The sequence below is a fragment of the Herpailurus yagouaroundi genome, unplaced genomic scaffold, assembly GCF_014898765.1.
Source record: "Herpailurus yagouaroundi ecotype Mexico unplaced genomic scaffold, PumYag 192, whole genome shotgun sequence".
NCBI lineage: Eukaryota > Metazoa > Chordata > Mammalia > Carnivora > Felidae > Herpailurus > Herpailurus yagouaroundi.
The window spans coordinates 1,211,776-1,232,535 of record NW_024412423.1 but is presented as its reverse complement, the minus strand read 5'-3'; the positions used below and the strand labels follow the sequence as shown (position 1 = coordinate 1,232,535).

General features: G+C 51.1%; 1 protein-coding gene across 1 annotated transcript in view; it reads right to left on the bottom strand.

Moving 5' to 3' along the window:
• ADAMTS2 (ADAM metallopeptidase with thrombospondin type 1 motif 2) overlaps positions 1-20,760 on the bottom strand; it is a 241,212-nt gene that overhangs the window by 91,584 nt on the left and 128,868 nt on the right. Inside the window, exon 4 of the mRNA XM_040444205.1 lies at positions 5,807-6,009. Within this exon, the coding sequence (XP_040300139.1) occupies positions 5,807-6,009 (203 nt within the window). The remainder of the gene's footprint in view (positions 1-5,806; positions 6,010-20,760) is intronic.

Genomic DNA, 20,760 nt, shown 5'->3' with positions numbered 1-20,760 from the left:
GATTAATTTCCACTTCCCTAAGAATAAAATGTCTTTGCCCGTAAATGCAGGAAGGAAGTGGCACCTCTGGAGATTTCCCACTGCCCTTCGGGTCACATCCAAGTCCCTCTCAACATCCAGTGACTGGCCTTGTTCATCTGCAACTTCCCTTCCTACCTGGGCCCCTTGTTCCCCACACACCAGCCCTTTCTCACACCTTCAAATGTGCTGACCTCATTCTTGCCTCAGGGCCTTTGCACCGCCCATTCTCTCTGAACACTCCATCCTGCCTCTTCCCACAGTCATCCAATATCATTCGAGTCTTAGCTGCAGTGTTACTTTCTGTGTATGTCTTCCTGACCACCTGTATAAAGTGGCCCACATTTCCCAGCCCTTCTCCTTTCTCCACCTCACTATTTTATTTCTTTCATTGTCCTTATCTGAAATTACCTCTTTTGATTTTCACTTGAATATTGTCTGTGCTCCCCACCAGAATGCAAGATATGGCTGTGTCTTGTTGTGCTCATAGCTATACCCCTTGCCTGACATACAGGATATGCCCAATGAACAGTTGTTGACAGAATGATCAAGTGCCAGGTGTATCAGTCAGCCCAGGATGAGCTCTGCTGCATAACAAAGTCTCCACCACATCAGTAGCTAACACAATGTGTTTCTTTATACACATCACAGGCCAGCAGAGGTTGGGTGGTCCTGCCTTGTTCTGTACCTGCACTTACTGGGATATATGGCTTCCAGGGTCACTGTGTTAGGGAAAGAAACAGAAGGAAGGGACACCCTGGCTCTTAATCGCCTTGGCCAAGAGGTGACACATCACTTCCTTCTACACACACCATTAGAGAAAACTAGCCACACAGCTCCAAATTAGGTACAAGGGAGGCTGGTAATTGGGAGGGAAGAAGAGAGCACATGGATATCTGAAGAACCTGAAATGTCTATGTCACACCAGGACCCACATCCCAGCCCAGACTCTGCTGCAAAGAGGCCCCAAAGGGATCTGTGCAGCAGTATCACCCTGAATGATAGAAAACAGCCCAGCTTAGAGCTGCCAGGGTCCAGCCATACCCGGCTCCCATCCACCTCGGCCCCTGCTCCTCCTCAGAGCCTTCATTCTCTGGGTCCCTGCCATCAGAACCCCCACCAGACCCCCCTCCCAGGGTCTTTATGGTCTTCCTCAGGGGACAGGCTATGTCTGTCCAGGGTGGGGCCCCTATGCCTCAGACACTGGAAGTGTTTCCGCCCTGGCCGTGGCTGTCCTCACAGCTGACCAAATGCCTCACTTGGAGCGCAGTCCGGGCCAGCTGCCGCCACATCTGTCCTCCACGTTGCTGGTTTGGCTCCAGGGCTGGGAAGCCCCATAACCAGCTGTGTACTCACAGGGAGAGGGAGATCTGCCCTGGCCAGGCCTTCTAGGGCCAGTTGGGGCTCTGGCTACAGCTCCAGGTGAGCCAGCACCCTCGGGTCTCAGGGCCACTGTCCAAAAGGGTGGCCACTCGCCACAATGGTGATCTAAATCCAAATGTCAATGAATTATGAATGAATTAAATTACCCACTGGATGGCTACTATCAAAAATAACAAGTGTTGGGGCGCCTGGGTGGTGCAGTCGGTTAAGCGTCCGACTTCAGCCAGGTCACGATCTCGCGGTCCGGGAGTTCGAGCCCCGCGTCAGGCTCTGGGCTGATGGCTCAGAGTCTGGAGCCTGTTTCCGATGCTGTGTCTCCCTCTCTCTCTGCCCCTCCCCGTTCATGCTCTGTCTCTCTCTGTCCCAAAAATAAATAAAAAACGTTGAAAAAAAAATTAAAAAAAAAAATAACAAGTGTTGGTGAGGATGCAGAGAGACTGGAACCCTCGGGCACTGCTGGGAAGGAATGTAAAATGGTGCACTGCTGTAGAAAACAGTATGGAGGTTCCTCAAAATTACAAAATAGAGCTACCTTAGGGGCGCCTGGGTGGCTCAGTCAGCTAAGCGTCTGACTTCGGCTCAGGTTATGATCTCGCGGTTGGTGAGTTCGAGCCCCGCATCAAGGTCTGTGCTGACAGCGCGGAGCCTGGAGCCTGCTTCGGATTCTGTGTCTCCCTCTCTCTCTGCCTCTCCCCACCCTGCTCACCTGAGCACTCTCTCTGTCTCTGTCTCTGTCTCAAAAATAAAATAAGTAAATGTTAAAAAAAAAATAGAACTATCATATAATCCTGAAATTCCATTTCTGGGTATATACTCCGAAAGACTGAAAAGCAGGGACATGAAGAGATATTTGTACACCCACATGCACAGCAGCATTATTCACAATAACCAAGAAGTGGAAGCAACTCAAGTGCTCATCGACAGATGAACGAATAAACACAAGGCAGTGGATGCACACAAGGGGATTGTATTCAGCCTTAAAAAGGACATTCTGGCACACGCCACAACATGGATGAACCTTGCAGGCGTTATGCTAAGTGAAATAAGCCAGTCACAAAAAGATAAATACCATATGACTCCTCTTATATGAGGTAACTAAATTAGTCAGAACCACAGGGACAGAAAGTAGAAGGGTGATTTCCAGGGGCCAGGGGAGGGGAGAGTAGGGAGTTAGTGTTTAATGGGGACAAGATGAGAGAGTTCTGATGGATGGATGTTAGAGATGGTTGAACAGTGGTGTGAACATAGTTAACGTCCCAGGACTGCACACTTTATTTCTTTAAATGTTTATTTATTTTTGAGAGAGAGAGAGAGAAGGCAAGAGAGTGAGTGTGAGTACGAGAGGAGCACAGAGAGAGAGCGAGACACAGAATCTGAAGCAGGCTTCAGGCTCTGAGCTGTCAGCACAGAGCCCAACGAAGGGCTCCAACCCACAAACCATGAGATTATGACCTGAGCCTAAGTCAGACGCTTAACCGCCCCAATGAACTATACACTTTTAAAATAGTGAATGTAGGGGCACCTGGGTGGCTCAGTCAGTTAAGTGACTGATTTTAGCTTAGGTCATGATCTCACGGTTGGTGAGTTCGAGCCCCACATCAGGCTCTGTGCTGACAGCTCAGAGCCTGGAGCCTGCTTCGGATTCTGTGTCTCCCTCTCTCTCTGCCCCTCCCCCGCTCATGCTCTGTCTTTGTCTCTCAGAAATAAACGTTAAAAAATTAGAAAAAATAAAATAAAATAAAAATAAAATAAAATTGTGAAGGTGGTAAACTTTATATGTATTTTACCACAATTAAAAAAAATTTTAGGGCCCCTGGGTGACTAAGTCAGTTAAGCGTCCAACTCTTGATTTCAGCTCAGGTCATGATCTCCTGGTTTCATGGGTTCAAGACCCACTGCACTGACAATGTGGAACCTACTTGAGATTCTGTCTCTCCCTCTCTCTCTGCCCCTCTCCTGCTTGTGCTCTGTCTCTCTCAAAATAAATAAGTAAACTTTTAAAAAATATTTTAAGTTAAAATTTTAAAACTCCACTGAATATCAATAAGGTAAAAATTCAGTTCTCCCATCGTGTCAGCCACATTTTAAGTGCTCAAGGGTTGGCTAGTGGCTGCCACATTGGGCAGGGCAGAATTTTGAGCATTCTCAGCACTGCAGAAGGTTCTGTGGGACAGCGTTGCCCTGGAAGGTCATCCTTTCTCACTTATTCATGATTTCCCCATCTCCCTCCTCCCCAAGACCACCAAAGAGGCATGACTTCCATCAGCCCCCAGGGACTCTGTCCTGGGTGTGCACAGCCCTAAATGAGGACACAGTGCCTTCTAGGGTCTTAATTGTCAGGGCAACACGCACTCAAACAGGGTGCCTCATCTCCCTGACTACACTGGGAGGCAGAGCTCAGATTAGAAGGGCAGACATCCCCCACCTTGTCTCTGAGCCCCAGGCTGTCTGCCATGCCCTGGGACAAGCATGTGTCCAATAAATGCTTGCTGGGTGCCACAGGGAAAAAAGACACGGCCCAACTACTGTTCCTCAGCTCCTCCAATTTATGTCATAAAACACTTTTTTCTTTGGCTATGATAAAATACATTTCAATTTAGGAATTTTTGTATTCCTCAGGCTTTTCAAGAAACTAACCAAACCATCCTATTACCCAAAGTTGGGATACAGTCAGATCATGAAGGTGGAAATGAATAAACTGAAGTTAACTGGCAAAACGGAGAAAAATTCTAGACTTCCTCCTACTGGCTCATGCAGCACCAGGTATGTGTGACAGAGGGACCCTTCACACCAGGTTAATGGTGGGGCTAGGAGTTAACTAACCCAAGTGTGACATAATAATAAATATCTACTGGTCTCTTCCCCCCAGTTCCTGACACAGACCTCCTAAACCCTATAATTTCCAAGTGACAGGGGTGACAGGAGAAGTTTATTATTCATAATAAGCTCCTTTCAAGGGTACCTGAGTTTATGCTAATGAGGTGACTCTTGGTGGGACCTAGATGGCTTCAGGATGGGGAAAGCCAGTTGCCAGAGGAACCAACTGGGTGATCAGAAGGTTGGAACTTTTAGCACTGCCCCCCCCCACTTCCGCCCCAGGCTCCTAGGGAAAAAGACGACCGAATCACCATGGCCAATAACACTGCCAGAAAAACTGTAAACCATGGAGTTTTGAGAGCTTCCAGGTTGGTGAACACACTGAGGTGCTGGGAGGGTGGTGTGCCCGGAGAGGGCAGGGAAGCTGTCAACCCTTCCCACCTACCTTGCCCCATGCATCTCTTCCATTTGACTCTTCCTGAGTTGCATCCTTTATAATATACCAGTAACAGTAAGTAGGGTTTTCCTGAGTTCTGTGAACCGAACCAAGCAAACAATTGAACCCGAGGAGGGAGTCATGGGAACCCTTGATTTACGGCTGGTTGGGTCTTCCGACCAGGTTGTACAGGTGACAACCCAGGACTTGTGAGTGGCATCCGAAGTGAGGCCAGTCTTGTGGGACTGAGGGGTCCGTGCTAACTCTGGGTAGTGTCGGGAGCACTTGTTATGGAAAACCCACACATATGGTGTCAGAAGAGCTGGCGTGAGTATGGAAAACAGAGAGTTTTCCTTCAGCAGGACTTTCAGCCGGGTTGGAAGGCAGTGTAATTCTTGGGGAAGCGCACATGTGTTCAAGGCAGGCAAGATTTTATATCTACTAGTCTTGCAGAATTAGTGTGAGGATTGCCTAAGATAATGCATGCCTACAGGGGCCTGGCACATAGTCACTCAGTAAGAGCTCAATGATCGTAGCCATCGTGGTTGTTTCATTGTTATTGTTATTATTATTATTATCATAATTATTATTACTACATCAAAGGCACTTTTCAAAAACGAGATGAGGTTAAACACGGCAACAGTCTCCAAAATAAGATATGCTTGGGGTACCTGGGTGGCTCAGTCTGTTAAGCGTCCTACTTTGGCTCAGGTCATAATCTCATAGTTCATGAGTTCAAGCCCCACATCGGGCTCTGTGCTGACAGCTCAGAGCTCAGGGCCTGGAGCCTGCTTTGGATTCTGTGTCTCCCTCTCTCTCTGCCCCTCCCCCACTCATGCTCTGTCTCTCTCTCCAAAATTAATTAATTAATTAATTAATTAATTAAAATAAAATATGCTCTGCAAACCTGACTTTGGCCCCACTTTGGGGATGAAAGGGCTGAGTTCCAGAGGGTCGATGACTCACGTAAGGCAGGTAGAGAGGAAGGTGGACAGATGGGCAGGGGTCTCTCTGCCCAGCAATTGGCTCGTTCAAATCCTCTTGCCCCTGACTTACCTCTGCACTGGGGTCCTGGGAGGTCTTGCCCACAGGCTGATATGGTGACCTTTCCAGCAGCCCCACTGCTCCACCCCACCACCGACTGCCACTTACGATGTTCATGAGCGTGAGCAGGTACTTCTGCACATGCTCCTTCCCATGGAACTGGACCACAGAGTCATCCACACCCAGCAGAACCTCGATGTTGTAGTCACCATCTGCAGCGTGCCTTCTCGCTCTGCGCCTCGAGCCATTGACACGCTCCTCCAGGACACCCAGGGCACGGCTGAGGTTATCCAGGCTGCCCGGGGGGGGCCCTGAAAGGACAGAGGACACAATCTGCAGTAGCAGCCCAGGCTTGCCAGGTACATTGAAACAAGGCAAAACCCCACCTGGATACCACTCGGCAGCAGCCTGGCCATCACCTTGTTGAAAACTCACAGCACCTGAACTGTCCCCATTTTACAGAGGAACAGACAGAGATTCAGAGAGGGCAGAGTGAGTGTCAAGTGGGCTTAGACCCAGCAGCATGCAAACCAACTCCTTGGCCATCACAGACACCAGGCCTGGAACCCAGCAGTGAATGGAGAGGCCAAGAAGCTGGGCTGCCCAGCTAGGAGTGTGCATGACCACAGCCAGCTCTTTCCATCCATTCACACACTTGAATACCCAAGAAGGGCCACCCAGGTGCCCAAAGGCTGGTTTCCCCAGTGTGGCCACCACGTTAAAACCAGGGAGACGAAGGGCCAGCCCTGTGGTGTGTGTCCCACAGCATCTCCTTAGGCAGCTCCTCTTCCAGAACTTGCCTCCACTGAAGCAAGGCCCCTCATCTCTGGGCAAGGCCCACTCACACCAGTGCAGGGTCAAGACCACCCATGGGCACTCCTCTCCCCTCTCTCTCTCCGGTAAATTGTGTCTACTCCTTGTCACAGGCTGAGGAGATGGGTGGTTGCCTGACTGAACTGTGCAGGGATAAGGACTCCACAGTCTGCCTGGGGTGGGAGAGAGGGTCCAAGGGGCCTCAGCTGAGGGTTGCAAGGGCCTGGAGCTCTGTCAGGCCCAGGAGCGGAAAATGGCATCTCCCTGTCAGCACAGCTGTGGCATCTGCTCTGGTTCTCTTCTCCTTTCCCACCAGGCCTGGAGCCCACCCTGGACTAGAGTTCAGGCTTAGTCCCCCTGAGGAGGTGACATTTCAGTTGACACGTGAAGGATGAGAAGGAGCAGGTCCAGTGAGAAATGAGGGGACAATCATTCCATGGATAGAGGACAACAGTCTTCTCTTGTCACTGAGAAGGGTCTTCTCAAGACTCCGTGCACCCCATCCCCCGTAGATGTGCAGCCAGCTCTGTGGGGCAGGCAGATGGGGACCAAACGTGTCCCTGAGGCCAGTGCTGGAGGGCCGTGGACCCCCTTCCCTGTGGGCCTTTTGGAGGACCCTTGCTGGGCTTGATGGGGAGCGCCAACTCTGAGCTGGAGTAGCAGCAGCAGAGAGGGCATCCCAGGTGAAGAGGTCAGCGTGGCAAAGTCCTCCCTGTGGGATTTGCAAACCCCCAGGACAGCAAACACACAGGCGCCCTTGAACCTACAGAACCAGCATCTACCACACGATGCTTCTGAGCCCTTTGCAGACTCAGGACCCAGGGTCTCTCTTCTCCAGGTTAAACGTTTTTGTTTCTGCCAATTTCAGTTTCCCCAACTCATCCCTCAGTGCTGGCAAAGTATGGGGACCGCTCCGGGGCGTGTTAACAACATTGGATCCCATGGCCCCGGGCTGGGCCCCAGCTCCTCCTGGGCTGAGTGGCTTGTCTAAGTCACTTAATCTTTCTGCTCCTGGGATTCCTTGATGCTAAACTGGGGACAGTAATGAGGACAGTGGAGAGCCTCCTCCTTGCAGTGGGGATCAGATGGCTGCTGGGGTGGCAGAGCTTTGTTCCTGTCCCCACCCCCAAATGCGGGGCTTGGTGCAGGCAGCACCCTGTGCTCCACGGGCTGTGGGTGAGCTCGGCCTCTGCGACCCACTGATTCCCCTGGAGGGCGGGTGCTTTGGCATTCCCTGGATGCAATTCAGTTTCCCCTTCTCCCGTCCTGTCCCTGATTCTCTGAGGCATCCTGCCTGATCCCTTCTGGAGACTCTAAAACTGGGGACAGCTCTTGGAAGCTTCTTGCCTCGTCATCCTTTGCCTGAGACATGAGCAAAAAAAGCCCTAGCTGCCATGCAGAAGAAGGGTCTCCCCCAGCACAGGGAATGCCAGGAACCCAAATCCCCGTTGTTAGGCACTAGAAAGATAGGGTCCTGCCACAGATGCCTCCAGTCAGGGGAGCCTTGGCCTGTAGGGATCCTGGCTTCTTCTGTCTACCGTAGAGCAGCCACCCGTGGGGACCAGCAACTTCTCATGGGGAAAGGCTGTGTACAGAGGGCAACAGGAGCCAAGAGCAGGAGATGGGCAGCGCTGACAGCTTGTTATCCTGGTCTGAGCCAGTAATGACGGATGGAACAAAGGGCTGGGTGAGCTCTGTGTCACTGTAGCTTCATACATGGGCTGTAAGCATGCAGGAGCTCCAAAGGGAGGAGGGGAGAGTGGCCAGGAGCCCACCTCCAACCCTGAGGGACCAGGAGGAGCAAAGGCCTTTAGGCTAAGTAAGCAACCTGGTGCACAGGGACAGGTCAGGAAGACCAGTGTTGGTATCGGGGGATTACTAGGCAGTTGACCCAGGATCAGACAGGAGCCTGCCACTCGTCCCTCAGGGGGCCACAAATCCCTACAGTGGGACTTGGCTTGAGCAACAGGCCTGCTGAAACCAGGATGGGGTCTCTGCACGGCCTGGGCTTCAGGATAGAACCCGTTGTAGGGAAACTGAGGAGACATCTAAGATTGACAGTGGAAGAGATTTCAGCCTGGCCTCTGGGTCCTATCAGTGCTCATGTGGCCCTAGGCCTAGGGACTTGGCAGACCCTGCTGATCTTGGGGATGTGTTCCCGTAGGTCTTGCCAGTCTGAGCAGGGCTGAGGCTTCCAGAGGCAGGGATGTCACCTGTTTCTCCCCATCGGCACTTTGACCTTTGGTTTTGGGGCATCCCTACAGGGCTTGGGGCTTGGGGGAAGGGATTCTAGAACGTCCAAGTCATCCCCCAAATACTCATGATCCAAGTAATAACTATAACAGTAATAATTATGTTTGAGGTGAAATTGGCATTTCTGTTGTGTCTTTAGAAAACGTTGCTGTTTTTCATGGACCTGAAACATAAATTTCGCTAAAAACTGTGCTTGCCTGGCAGATCTGGCTACAAGATGTGTCCCAGCCAGCTCTGGCCGAGAGGCAGCCCCTTCAACCCTCCCACCCATGGGGAACATTGGGAGGGGTCACTGCATGACAACTCCCAGGATCAGGGGCACACTCTGATGCCTTCGGGAGCCAGGAGGGCAGTGACAGCAGCAGGTCAGGTGGCCTGGGGACATGGGCCCCATGTGTCCCACCTCCAGGCATGGCTGTCGATCCACAGCCCAGTGTTACCTGCCCATCACCTGCCCCCAACCTGTGACCCCCCTGTCCTAATTCCTCAAGAGAAGATGGCTCTTCTAGATTTTAACACAAAATCTCGCAATTCTGAAATACTGTCAACCCAATGAGTTATTTTTAAAATGTCATGTGGCCCTAATAAGCACCTCTATGGCTGGTTTCACCTAGGGACCACCCATCAGTGACCCTGGGCTTGACAGGGGCAGAGGGTAACATCTAGCCTCTTCCCCAGGGAAGAGGTTTTTTTTTTAATGGAAATTACCATTTTTCTGCTTCCCAAGGTGGTTCTGAAGGTGAGCTGTCCCTGCTTGTTGGAAATGCAAAGAAATAAATGTGTAAAAATAGAGTAGCAATTCCTCAAATCCCCTGTCAGACTTAAGTAGCTGGTGTCTCCTCTGGGAGCGGCGAGGATGGCCCTGAATCATCCCCAGACAGCCCAGCAGGATGATCAGCTCTGCACGGGCACTGCGTGCAGGCCCGCCCTCCCCATCCCTGTCTCCACCCCTGTCGGGGCCCCTGGCCAGCACCTGCCATGTGTGCGTGTGTGCGCCAGGGTGCACAGGGGGACATGAGGACCCCGGGAGGGACAGAAATGCAAGCAGTCACTTGGCCCTGGCCTGACTTAGTCCTCTGTTCTGTCAGAGCCCTCCCCTCTCTGCTTCTCCTTCATCTCCTTTACCTCCCTCGCCTCTGCTTTCCCTGCTTGGTGTCTGTCCCGTGGCCAGGTGGCAGGTTTGTGCCAGCAGGTGCAGGGGGAGTCCCATCAGTCTTTCCATCTGTGAGATGGGGACAGTGATGGGATGCACACCACAGGGGCCTGTTTGTCAGCCCCGAAGAGGAGACATATGCACAGGGCCGAGTGGCCGGGCGGGACCAGATGGCAGGCTGCCTCGCCTGAGTCCGAGCTGCCTTCAGAGTCCCTATCCCGCCTCCAGCATCTGCTCTGCACCACTGTGACGTGGAGGGAGTTCCTGCTCCTGTCTGGAGGAGGCAGCAGACGAGAGGCTTTAGGGACAAGTGAGAATTATTCTGGAAGACTCTTTGTGGACAGGTGGTGCTGCAGGGGAGCTGGGCTCTCAGCCCCACCTTCAGCCACAGGGGCACCAGGGCCCAGACACCACACCCTGGGTTGTTGGTGTCATGATGACTTGAGATCCCAGGCCAGGATAACAAGCTGTCAGCGCTGCCCATCTCCTGCTCTTGGCTCCTGTTGCCCTCTGTACACAGCCTTTCCCCATGAGAAGTTGCTGGTCCCCACGGGTGGCTGCTCTACGGTAGACAGAAGAAGCCAGGATCCCTACAGGCCAAGGCTCCCCTGACTGGAGGCATCTGTGGCAGGACCCTATCTTTCTAGTGCCTAACAACGGGGATTTGGGTTCCTGGCATTCCCTGTGCTGGGGGAGACCCTTCTTCTGCATGGCAGCTAGGGCTTTTTTTGCTCATGTCTCAGGCAAAGGATGACGAGGCAAGAAGCTTCCAAGAGCTGTCCCCAGTTTTAGAGTCTCCAGAAGGGATCAGGCAGGATGCCTCAGAGAATCAGGGACAGGACGGGAGAAGGGGAAACTGAATTGCATCCAGGGAATGCCAAAGCACCCGCCCTCCAGGGGAATCAGTGGGTCGCAGAGGCCGAGCTCACCCACAGCCCGTGGAGCACAGGGTGCTGCCTGCACCAAGCCCCGCATTTGGGGGTGCGGACAGGAACAAAGCTCTGCCACCCCAGCAGCCATCTGATCCCCACTGCAAGGAGGAGGCTCCCCACTGTCCTCATTACTGTCCCCAGTTTAGCATCAAGGAATCCCAGGAGCAGAAAGATTAAGTGACTTAGACAAGCCACTCAGCCCAGGAGGAGCTGGGGCCCAGCCCGGGGCCATGGGATCCAATGTTGTTAACACGCCCCGGAGCGGTCCCCATACTTTGCCAGCACTGAGGGATGAGTTGGGGAAAGTGAAATTGGCAGAAACAAAAACGTTTAACCTGGAGAAGAGAGACCCTGGGTCCTGAGTCTGCAAAGGGCTCAGAAGCATCGTGTGGTAGATGCTGGTTCTGTAGGTTCAAGGGCGCCTGTGTGTTTGCTGTCCTGGTGGTTTGCAAATCCCATAGGGAGGACTTTGCCACGCTGACCTCTTCACCTGGGATGCCCTCTCTGCTGCTGCTACTCCAGCTCAGAGTTGGCGCTCCCCATCAAGCCCAGCAAGGGTCCTCCAAAAGGCCCACAGGGAAGGGGGTCCACGGCCCTCCAGCACTGGCCTCAGGGACACGTTTGGTCCCCATCTGCCTCCCCCACAGAGCTGGCTGCACATCTACAGGGGATGGGGTGCACGGAGTCTTGAGAAGACCCTTCTCAGTGACAAGAGAAGACTGTTGTCCTCTATCCATGGAATGATTGTCCCCTCATTTCTCACTGGACCTGCTCCTTCTCATCCTTCACGTGTCAACTGAAATGTCACCTCCTCAGGGGGACTAGGCTTATTTCATCCTGATTAAAATAGGCTCTCCCCTCCCCCAACGTCTCCCTGACAGCATCTTGTCTTCTTCTTTCATAAAACACACCACCATTTGTGGCTCCAATCTCATCTGTGAATCTGCTGGGCCCTAAGGGCCTCTCCCGCCTCAGAGAGAGGCCCCCTGGAAGACAGGAGCCATGGGTCCTGGGTGCCTCGCTTTCCTGAGTGCCCTACAAGTCACAGCAGGGCTGGGAAGGAAAGGAGTCAGGGCAGAGAGGCAATGGGAGGGTGCTTGGGGCCAGCAGTGGGGCTGGGAGAAGAGGCAGGTGGAGCAGGGCTGGGTTGGGGGAGCAGGAGCAAAAGTGAGCTGGCACAAAGTCCAGCTATGCACTGCTTACCCAAGACACAGCTAAGATAAAATGACCCAGGGGCCTTCAGAAGAATGGCACAACAATAGAGGGACCGTGTGATTGCCAACAACAACCAAAAAAAGCAAAGTAAAACAGTATTTATGAGATGAAATATAACCCAAGGCATTAACGGGACAAACTGATCAGCAATTCATTGAGAAGATATAAAAGATATGAAACCTAACAAAGCTTCAACCTGATCCAAGGAAAAATAGACAAATTGCAGTTCTATGTGCATTTTTATACATTTATTCCAGAAAGCAATAGATGGATTAGTCTAACATGAGGTAGGGCTGTTGGGGATCTGCATTACTAAGACAACCTAGCTGAAGCCCAAACAACCAGAAAACGTGCCCCTTTCAAGCACACGTGGAACACGTTCCAAATCTGATTATGTATTAGGACAGCAAGAAAACTCAAAAGTCATGTCCATAGCCACCACCACAGAGAGAAAATCAAAGAAAACAAGAAGAGGAAATGCCCTCAAACCCCAAACACCAGAAATTAAAGATACAGTTTCAATAAGCCTACACTAGATATTAGATATAAAGTCTAATCGCTGGCTCAGTTTAGGAAACCTGAATAAACCTTAGGAAAAACTGAAAAACTAGTCAAAGAAAAACCTAGAGGGTTTTATAGGACAGTTTTACCAAGCCTACAAGGAATAGACACTTCTCATCTGATGTAAAATATGTACACAAAGGCCAGTGCCTTTCTTTCTAGCTAAGAAAGAGAATGGGCAAAAGGGCTTCTCAAATACAGCAACAAAGCCCACGAAATATCTAGGAATAAAAAGGAATGAATGTATAAAGACCACACAATGAGTAGTCAAATATAGTCTGAAACTCCCCCCAAATACAAAGGAAGACCTCAATAAATGGAGACACAACAATGCTATCCTGGATGGCAAGTTGATTCTCCTCCAAATCCATCTACAAATTTAACACAATCTCCATCAAAGAATTATTAAAACCCAATAAAATACCCAAGTTTGATTCTCCTCCAAATCAATCTACAAATGTAACTCAATCTCCATCAAAGAATTATTAAAACCCAACAAAATAAGATATAACTGCAAGGCTAGAAGAGAAAAAAAGCCAGAAAAATCTTGAAACTATTGAAAAATAATAATAATGGGGGGGTACTTACATTTAAAAAAAATTTTTTTAAATGTTTATTCATTTTTGAGAGAGAGAGACAGACAGACAGACAGACAGAGCACCAACAGGGGAGGGGCAGAGAGAGGGAGACACAGAATCTGAAGCAGAATCCAGGCTCTGAGCCATCAGCACAGAGCCCGACGACAGGTTGAACCCATGAACCGTGAGATCATGACCTGAGCCAGTCAGTTGCTTAACTGACTGAGCCACCCAGGCGTCCCTCAGGGGTACTTACCTTTCAAATTAACAGAACATATTACAAGATATGTTTCTGTTCTTTATATGTTTAATATGCTAATGTTTAGTATTACAAAATATTAGTACATAGGGACATTGCTGTCATGAAAGACAGATCAATGGTACCGAATACAAAGTCCAAAAACAGATCCAAACATATGAGGGGCTTCTGGGTAAAATAATAGATTGAACATATACAACCAATTTAGCTCCTTCCTGGAATCCCATTACAACTTTAGTAAAGTGATTTTTTTTTTTTAAATCACAAGGCTACAAGGACACAGAGAGCAGCAGAGGAAAAACTAACAGAACTGTTGGAGGCTGGAAAGCAGATGGTCTCATAGTAATGGACTTACTATATCAGAGAAAGTTGAATCCCAAGCTGGCAATGAGAAAAACCAAGAGACTCTTCTAGTCTACATCATAAAATCCACCAAAGGCACCAAGCACTTCTGGGAGTGGGAGTGAAGACAGGATTGAAATAAGCAGGACCAGTTGGTGGCTAGTGCCAAATGCCCTGCCCATATACTGTACCCTTGTGACAGCCCTGACAACTAACACTGGTATTGGTCTGGAAGCTCGTTCCCTCTCAGAAAGGTGGAAAAGGGTCTGTGGGCTGCAGGCACCAGGTATATTTGAGAGCATAGGCACCAAACTAAAACCAGGAGGACTAAATCAATGCTGAGGCACTAACTCCCTTCCACAATTCACCCCAGTATTCTAGAGGTCAGGCCTTTACCCCTCAGGATGGAGACTGGGAGGGGTCTTCTCTACAGAATCTGATCAACCAAAGACCAAAAGGTAGTATCACTGTCCGCAGTTCCCCCTGCCTACATGTTTCAAGCTCCTAGTCATTTCTTTTGTTGCCCAACGTTACACATGAATAGCTAGCCAGGGATCACTGGCTCTCCCGGGGAAACTCCAGACATGGCAGATGGAGACCAAGAAGAGGCAGACAACCAACCAACAGGAAAGTGGGGGAAAAAGAGACGATACAGGAAGGTGGGGGCAGCCCATCATCAATAACCTCTGAGAGCTAGGAGAAGATATACAAGGATAGTATGAGAACAAGGACAGGATGAAAACAATAAAAAGGGTCCTTTGAAATTAAAACCATTTCAGCAGAAATGACAAACTCAGTGGAAAGACTAGGGAGATAAAGTTGAGAAATCCCCCAGCAAGTAAAACAATGAAACAAAGAGACTTGAACAATCAGGAGGGGGAAGTTAAGAAAATTAGAAGACCAGACTGGAGATGTATCATCCATACAATAGAAACTTCATAAAGAGAAGAAAGGGAAAATAGACAGGAAAAGAATTAATGAAATAATTCAAGCAAATTCCTCACAACGGGAAGGTGTTTGCCAGATTGAAAGGGCCCAGCTAGTACTCAAAACACAGATGAAAACAGAACTGCTCCATGGCACATCACCATGGTATTTCAGAACACAGAGAAAATTCTACAGACTTTCACAGGGCATAGGAGGGCACTGGGGGAAGCAGATACATAAGAGGGAACAAAGGATTGGAATCAGAATGGCTTTAGTCTTCCCTGAACTCAAAGCAGGACAACAATGGAGCAAAGCTTTCGAAGTCCGAAGAAAGATTACTTCCTAACTAAAAGTCTATACCTAAACAAATTCTCCAGCAAGTATGAAAGTGAAATAAAGACATTTCCAGGCGTGTCAGCTCTCTAAAGTTTTATCTGCCCAGCACCTCTTCTCAAGAAGCTACTGAAAGTCACATTTCTTCAAAACAAGAGGGGCAATCAAGAAAATGGAAGACTGGAAATGGGGGGAGCAGGAGACCCAATAAAAAAAATGAAGAGGGAATCCCTTGGAGGATGGTAAAAAGCAATCCTGGGACAGCCGTTGTGTACCAGATGTGGAGGGCAGCTGAGCAGTCTTGCCTCCGTGTGACGCGAGAGACAGATGGTCATCGCTAAGACACAGCCCCCCCCCCCCCCCACATTTCCACTGGACCATCCTCTTAACCCAAAGACAGAACACCCAGGAGAGCTTGGCCCAGATTCTCATCCATGTGCTGCTGAGGGTCTCTCTCCTCATGCTCTGCTGAGGACACACGTATCACTCCTGGAAGTTCTCAGCTTTTCCCTGAGAGCCAGAGGGCCATGGCGGGCTCGGAAGTGGAAAGTACAGGGCAGGCCATTCCCTCCGACCATACTTCTGTCGGGTGCCCGGTGCACACCTCAGCCTTGCCAGGCGCCCGGCTGTGGAGAGCCCTGTGTTTCCCCAGACTCCCTTGTGACCTTGCTTGCCACTTCCCCAGAAGGGGCCTTGTCAGCTCCCAGCGAAGGGGAAGTCAGCCCACGACCCGGAGAGTGCTCTCCTCACCCTCTCCTGAAGCCTCTGTCCAGCGGGGGCAGTGCTGCTCTCTCATTGCAGAGCTCGTGTGTGCTTGCCTTCCAGTTTTAATATTAATTTAATATCATTTCTGATATTCATTTATATGTAAGCTGTAAATAGCTCATCAAATAATAAAACAGTGAATGAAATTAGTAAATGACAGGGTAGCAATTTGAAAGCAGGGGTTTGGTAAATGGTGAACATGAAGCAGGTGTGGACATTCTGGCAACCTGGCACCATTCAGTCAATTATGTGTAAGAGCACCGGGTGGCCAGTAATGTCACTTTTGGGTCCACTGCGTAAAGACAGGATATAGCGACCCTTCCCCTGTGGGCTATTTTTCGCTGCCCTGGACAAGGTGTGCAGACAGGCATGCTCACACAGGTCCTTAAGGAAGCAATTGAGAGCTGTTCACAGCAGCATTGCTTGGACAGGTTTCTGGGAGTTGGAGACAACGTGGCTGTCATCAGAGGGCAGGAGGAGGGGCAAAATGAGGCAGGTGCACCCCACACAGTGCTACATGGATGTTAGAGGTTTGACATCAACATACAGGACAGATGGATCTCAGAAACATGACTGAGTGCAGAAAGTGAGACATGGCGGGCTGTACAACACAGCACCATTTATGCCAGTTAGACACATACAGACCCAAGCAAGGAGCAACACTGATTTTGCAAAAATAGACACTGACTGGGGCCCGTTTGGGTGGCTTGGTTAAGCCTCTGAGTCTTGATTTCGGCTCAGGTCATGATCTCACAGTTCACGGGTTTGAGCCCCACATCGGCACCACACCCATAGCTCAGAGCCTGCTTGGGATTCTCTCTCTCCCAATCTCTCTCTGCCCCTCCCCCGCTTGTGATCTCTCTCTCTCTCTCTCTCTCTCTCTCTCTCTCTCTCTCAAAATAAATAAATAAACTTAAAGGGCACTTGGGTGATTCAGTAGGTTCAGCATCCAACTTTAGCTCAGGTAATGATCTCACGGTTTGTGAGTTTGAGCCCTATATTGGGCTCTGTGCTGACAGTTCAGAGCCTGGAGCCTGCTTTGGATCCTGTGTCTCCCTCTCTCTCTGCCCCTCCCCTGCTCACGCTCTGTCTCTCTATCTCAAAAGTAAATAAACATTTTAAAAAATAATACAAATAAATAAACTTTAAAAAAAAACTAAAAAAATAATACACTGACCAAAGGATACCCTTTGAGCACCTTAGAATGGTCGCTCACTGCAGGGGAAGAGGAGAGGGGAGCAAGCTGGTTTCGGAGAGAAGTGGTTTCTCTTTTTAATGACGCTGGGACAACTGGTTATAGATGGAGGAAAAGATCAAACCCTGACCTCGGATGGTAAACAAAAGCAATCTCCCGGTGGACTGGTGGCCCAGGACGATGAAACTGAAATCACAAAACTGCTAGAAGAAAATTCAGCTTAATGGTCTCTGTGCTGGGTAGGCTCTGGACTCCAAGGCCAGTGTGCTTTCCAGGTTCCCCTGTCCCCGCCCCCAGAACTGCCCCAGCCTCTGCTGGGCAAGCACCTGGGTGGCTGGGCGTGCTCCCTGGGGGCCCTGCTGCTGCCCAGCTTTCAAGCATGTGGATGAAAACCAACTGGTCTCCCTTCCCCAGTGCTCAGGAGTCCCTGAAGCTGAAATCCCTACAACCTTCCTGCAGAGCAGGGTGACAGGCAGTGCTCCCAATAAGGGGAGAGTGACACATACAGAGCCAGGTCAAGGCCAGAGCACCAGCCCAGCCTTCCTGATGCAAACACCACCAGACCCCACCGTGAGTGGATCAGAGTCCTAGGCACCGGCAGCCTGGGGTCTCGAGGAGCACACTGGAACTCCCACCCCGGGGGAGGTCATCTGCAAGAAAGTCATCCCCTCCATTTGTTAACAACGTTGAGACAAGCCCTCCGTGACTGCAAATTCCCTTAAAGATGATCATTAAGATAAAATATGTTTATGGAGAAGCATAATCAGGACACAGCGAAAGCCCTGTTTGGAAGCAGGCAGGCTCTTTGGAGGCTCTGGGAAGCAGAAAGCAGGCTCAGCCCCAAGGGGGCCATCAGCACGGGGCCCCACTGGTGAGCTTTATTAAAAGAAGCTCATTAGGATTATTTCATCCCAGCCCGTTATAACTTTATGACCAAATCGGAATTAATTTTTGCAATGCCGGCAGCCACAGCTCATCTGATGTCGTGTTTTTACGACTCGAGGTAGAGGGGAGGTGCGGGGTGGGGGGGCCTGGGGCTGGGCCAGCCACTCTATGCTCGTTCATCAGGGCTGCATCTGTAACAGCTGCAAGGACTTTCAGACACAAGAGCTGGAAGGTCCATAAATTGCCTCAAGTCCCAGGCCCTCTTACCTTTCCAGAGCTTCAGGTCAGGGATGGGAACTCTGGAGAAGGGAAAAGAAATTTCCCGTAGCTTCTCTGTCTGGGACCATCCCCAGAGCATGCCCTCCCAGAGTGACAGATGCTCCTCGGTGGTGCACAGGGAATATCCTGGCCTGCCCAGCACCCACCTGCCCCACTGGAGATTACAGACCTACCCGGAGTTGTATCACATGGCCACCTGCTTCTTTCTTCTTCAGGTACTGCTCCTTGATTTTCCTTTGATGAACCACCCTCGCCACTCCTGGACCACATAGCTCAGGGGGAGCCAAAGCCATGGAGCCCCTACCCCAGGAGCACCCACATGGCCCAGGCAAGCCAATGAACCCTGATGCCAAGCATCTGCTGGGGCATACAGGGAGATACCATCTCTGCTCTCTGCTGTGATTGCTCAGCAGGTAAAATGTGAGCCAGGGGCTGTTGTGCACCTTCTCCTCCCGCAAGAAGCAGAGCTGAGAAATGAAGAGAACAGGTGATACCAGCCGTGCCTGAAGCCAGCTCTGAGTCAATTCATTTGGATTTCTGTCTCTTGTAGCCAGAAGAATCCTAAAAGGCACCCTCCCCCCCCCCCCCCCCCCACAGGGAAATCCCATCGCCAGCCTCTTCACGCTCCTGAGACATGCACTGTCCTAAGTAAGCTAGACACCATCGTTTGATTTTGTAGCCATATCTCTCTATTAGCATCAGATGGTGCCACTCTGTTCTACCTCCTACTTTTGGAGGAAGCTCAGTGGGGACAGAGAAAGTCCACAGTGGATTTAAGGTATGTGGTCAAGAGAAAGGGGCCAAGCTCTGGTTCACTCACACAGATACATGTCCTTGGGAAGTGAGGGACCTGCCTGATGTCACAGTGGCCCCAGCAGAGGTTTTGAGGCCACTGAGGCTGGGCCCAGACCAGCAGGGCCATGCTGAGTGATCAGGAGCTCTAAGCCCCTCCCAGGCTCCCTACAGCAGCACTAGACCAAAGCAAGAACACCAGTCTGGCTCTCCTGCTACAAACACTCCCCGGCCCCAGCACGAGTCACCTGCCATTTGCAGCCTTCATGCAGAGGGCACCAAACGCCCCGTTCCCAGCTCTGTATGCTCACACCAGCCAAACAGCCTAGGCTCCTCCACACTTGCCGGCTTCCCCCACACTACCCTCCTGCCGGCTCCTGAAGCCCATCTACCTCCAAGGATGCAACAATCAGGTCCCCAGGGTCCAGGAACTGAAAGCATCCTGCTCTGGTGAGTTCCTGTCCACAGCCAACTCAGGGCAGGTCCCAGAGACCAGCTATAGTCTCCAGGGCACCAACATCCTCTCTGTGGGCAGTCAGCTGAAGCAAGGGGAGCTAGCCCCGAGTTACCTCCTCACTGCCGCTCCCCAGCACACGGCGGCCAGATGGCAGGATACAATGGAGAGACTGGCAGATCGCTCAATGAAAATATTTACTGTGAACTTCAGAACAAAACACAGACACCCACAGGTCCCGACAGAAGGGAGGATTCCCTGGGATTTCGTTTTAAATGTGGGGGAAGTGGGAAGCTGCCAAGTGGGGGGCTGATGGCCAATGTTAGGGGCCACAGGCCTGGCGGCTTCTCTCCCATCCCCCATGTACAGCTTATACAAGTGCATGACAGGCAGGGAAATCCCATCGCCAGCCTCCTTCACACTCCTGAGTCCTGAATTTGGATTTGGACATCAGGCAGCCGCCTGGGCGTCACTGCCAGGAAGGCCCTCAGACACCCCACTCATAATTCTGGGATGAAGCAGCACTCCCTACCTAAGGCTATGGCCCCTGCGTGCACACAGGCCCAAGCCAGGAGGAGGGCCTGCTTCTCCCCAACCCACAAAGCCAGCTCTCTCCTCACCCTAGGGCTGCCTGCACCTGTCCCCACCCCCCTCAAGCACAGCCCTAGCTCACACCTCCCCAGGAACCAGCTCCTCACTGGTCTTCAGATTCTCCAAATCCAGGTTCCAAGGCATTTCTCTCCAGCTGCCAACTTCAGATTCCTATACTGAGCCCCATGTCATGAAGAGTGGGTGACACGATGCAGGGAGGGGTCCCAGGGTTTTAGGAGGGGCTCAGTGCCAGCATGCTTGCAGGAGGTATGGGATGTTCCCCAGCCCCCACCTGAGGCCCTCTCCCGCCAGGCCATGATCAAGATGCACGAATAGCTGCACCACCAAGCCACCTTCTTAGGAGAGAGAATGCAGACACCCTCGTCAGCGGTGGGACAGGAAAAGGCCCTACAGTTGACAATGAAGATGGCATCAGCCACATTGGGCATCGGGGCTCTATGGACATCCCTGTTTATTCTTCACAGCAGCTCCATGGGTCAGGAATGGACTCTCTCTAATGCGGATGGAGTGAGGCTCACACTCCAGCCCATGGCCTTACAGGGGCAGGGGGCAGCAGGGAAGGTGTCTGATTCCAGAATCCAACTCAGCCCCCTGCACGGGCCTCAGCTGGGGCCACTCGGAGCCAGCTGCATTGGGGCCAGTACACCACAGGCTGCTCAAAGTGTCAGGGGACCTCATCCCACCATGACCCTGCAGTGCAGAGACCCACACTCT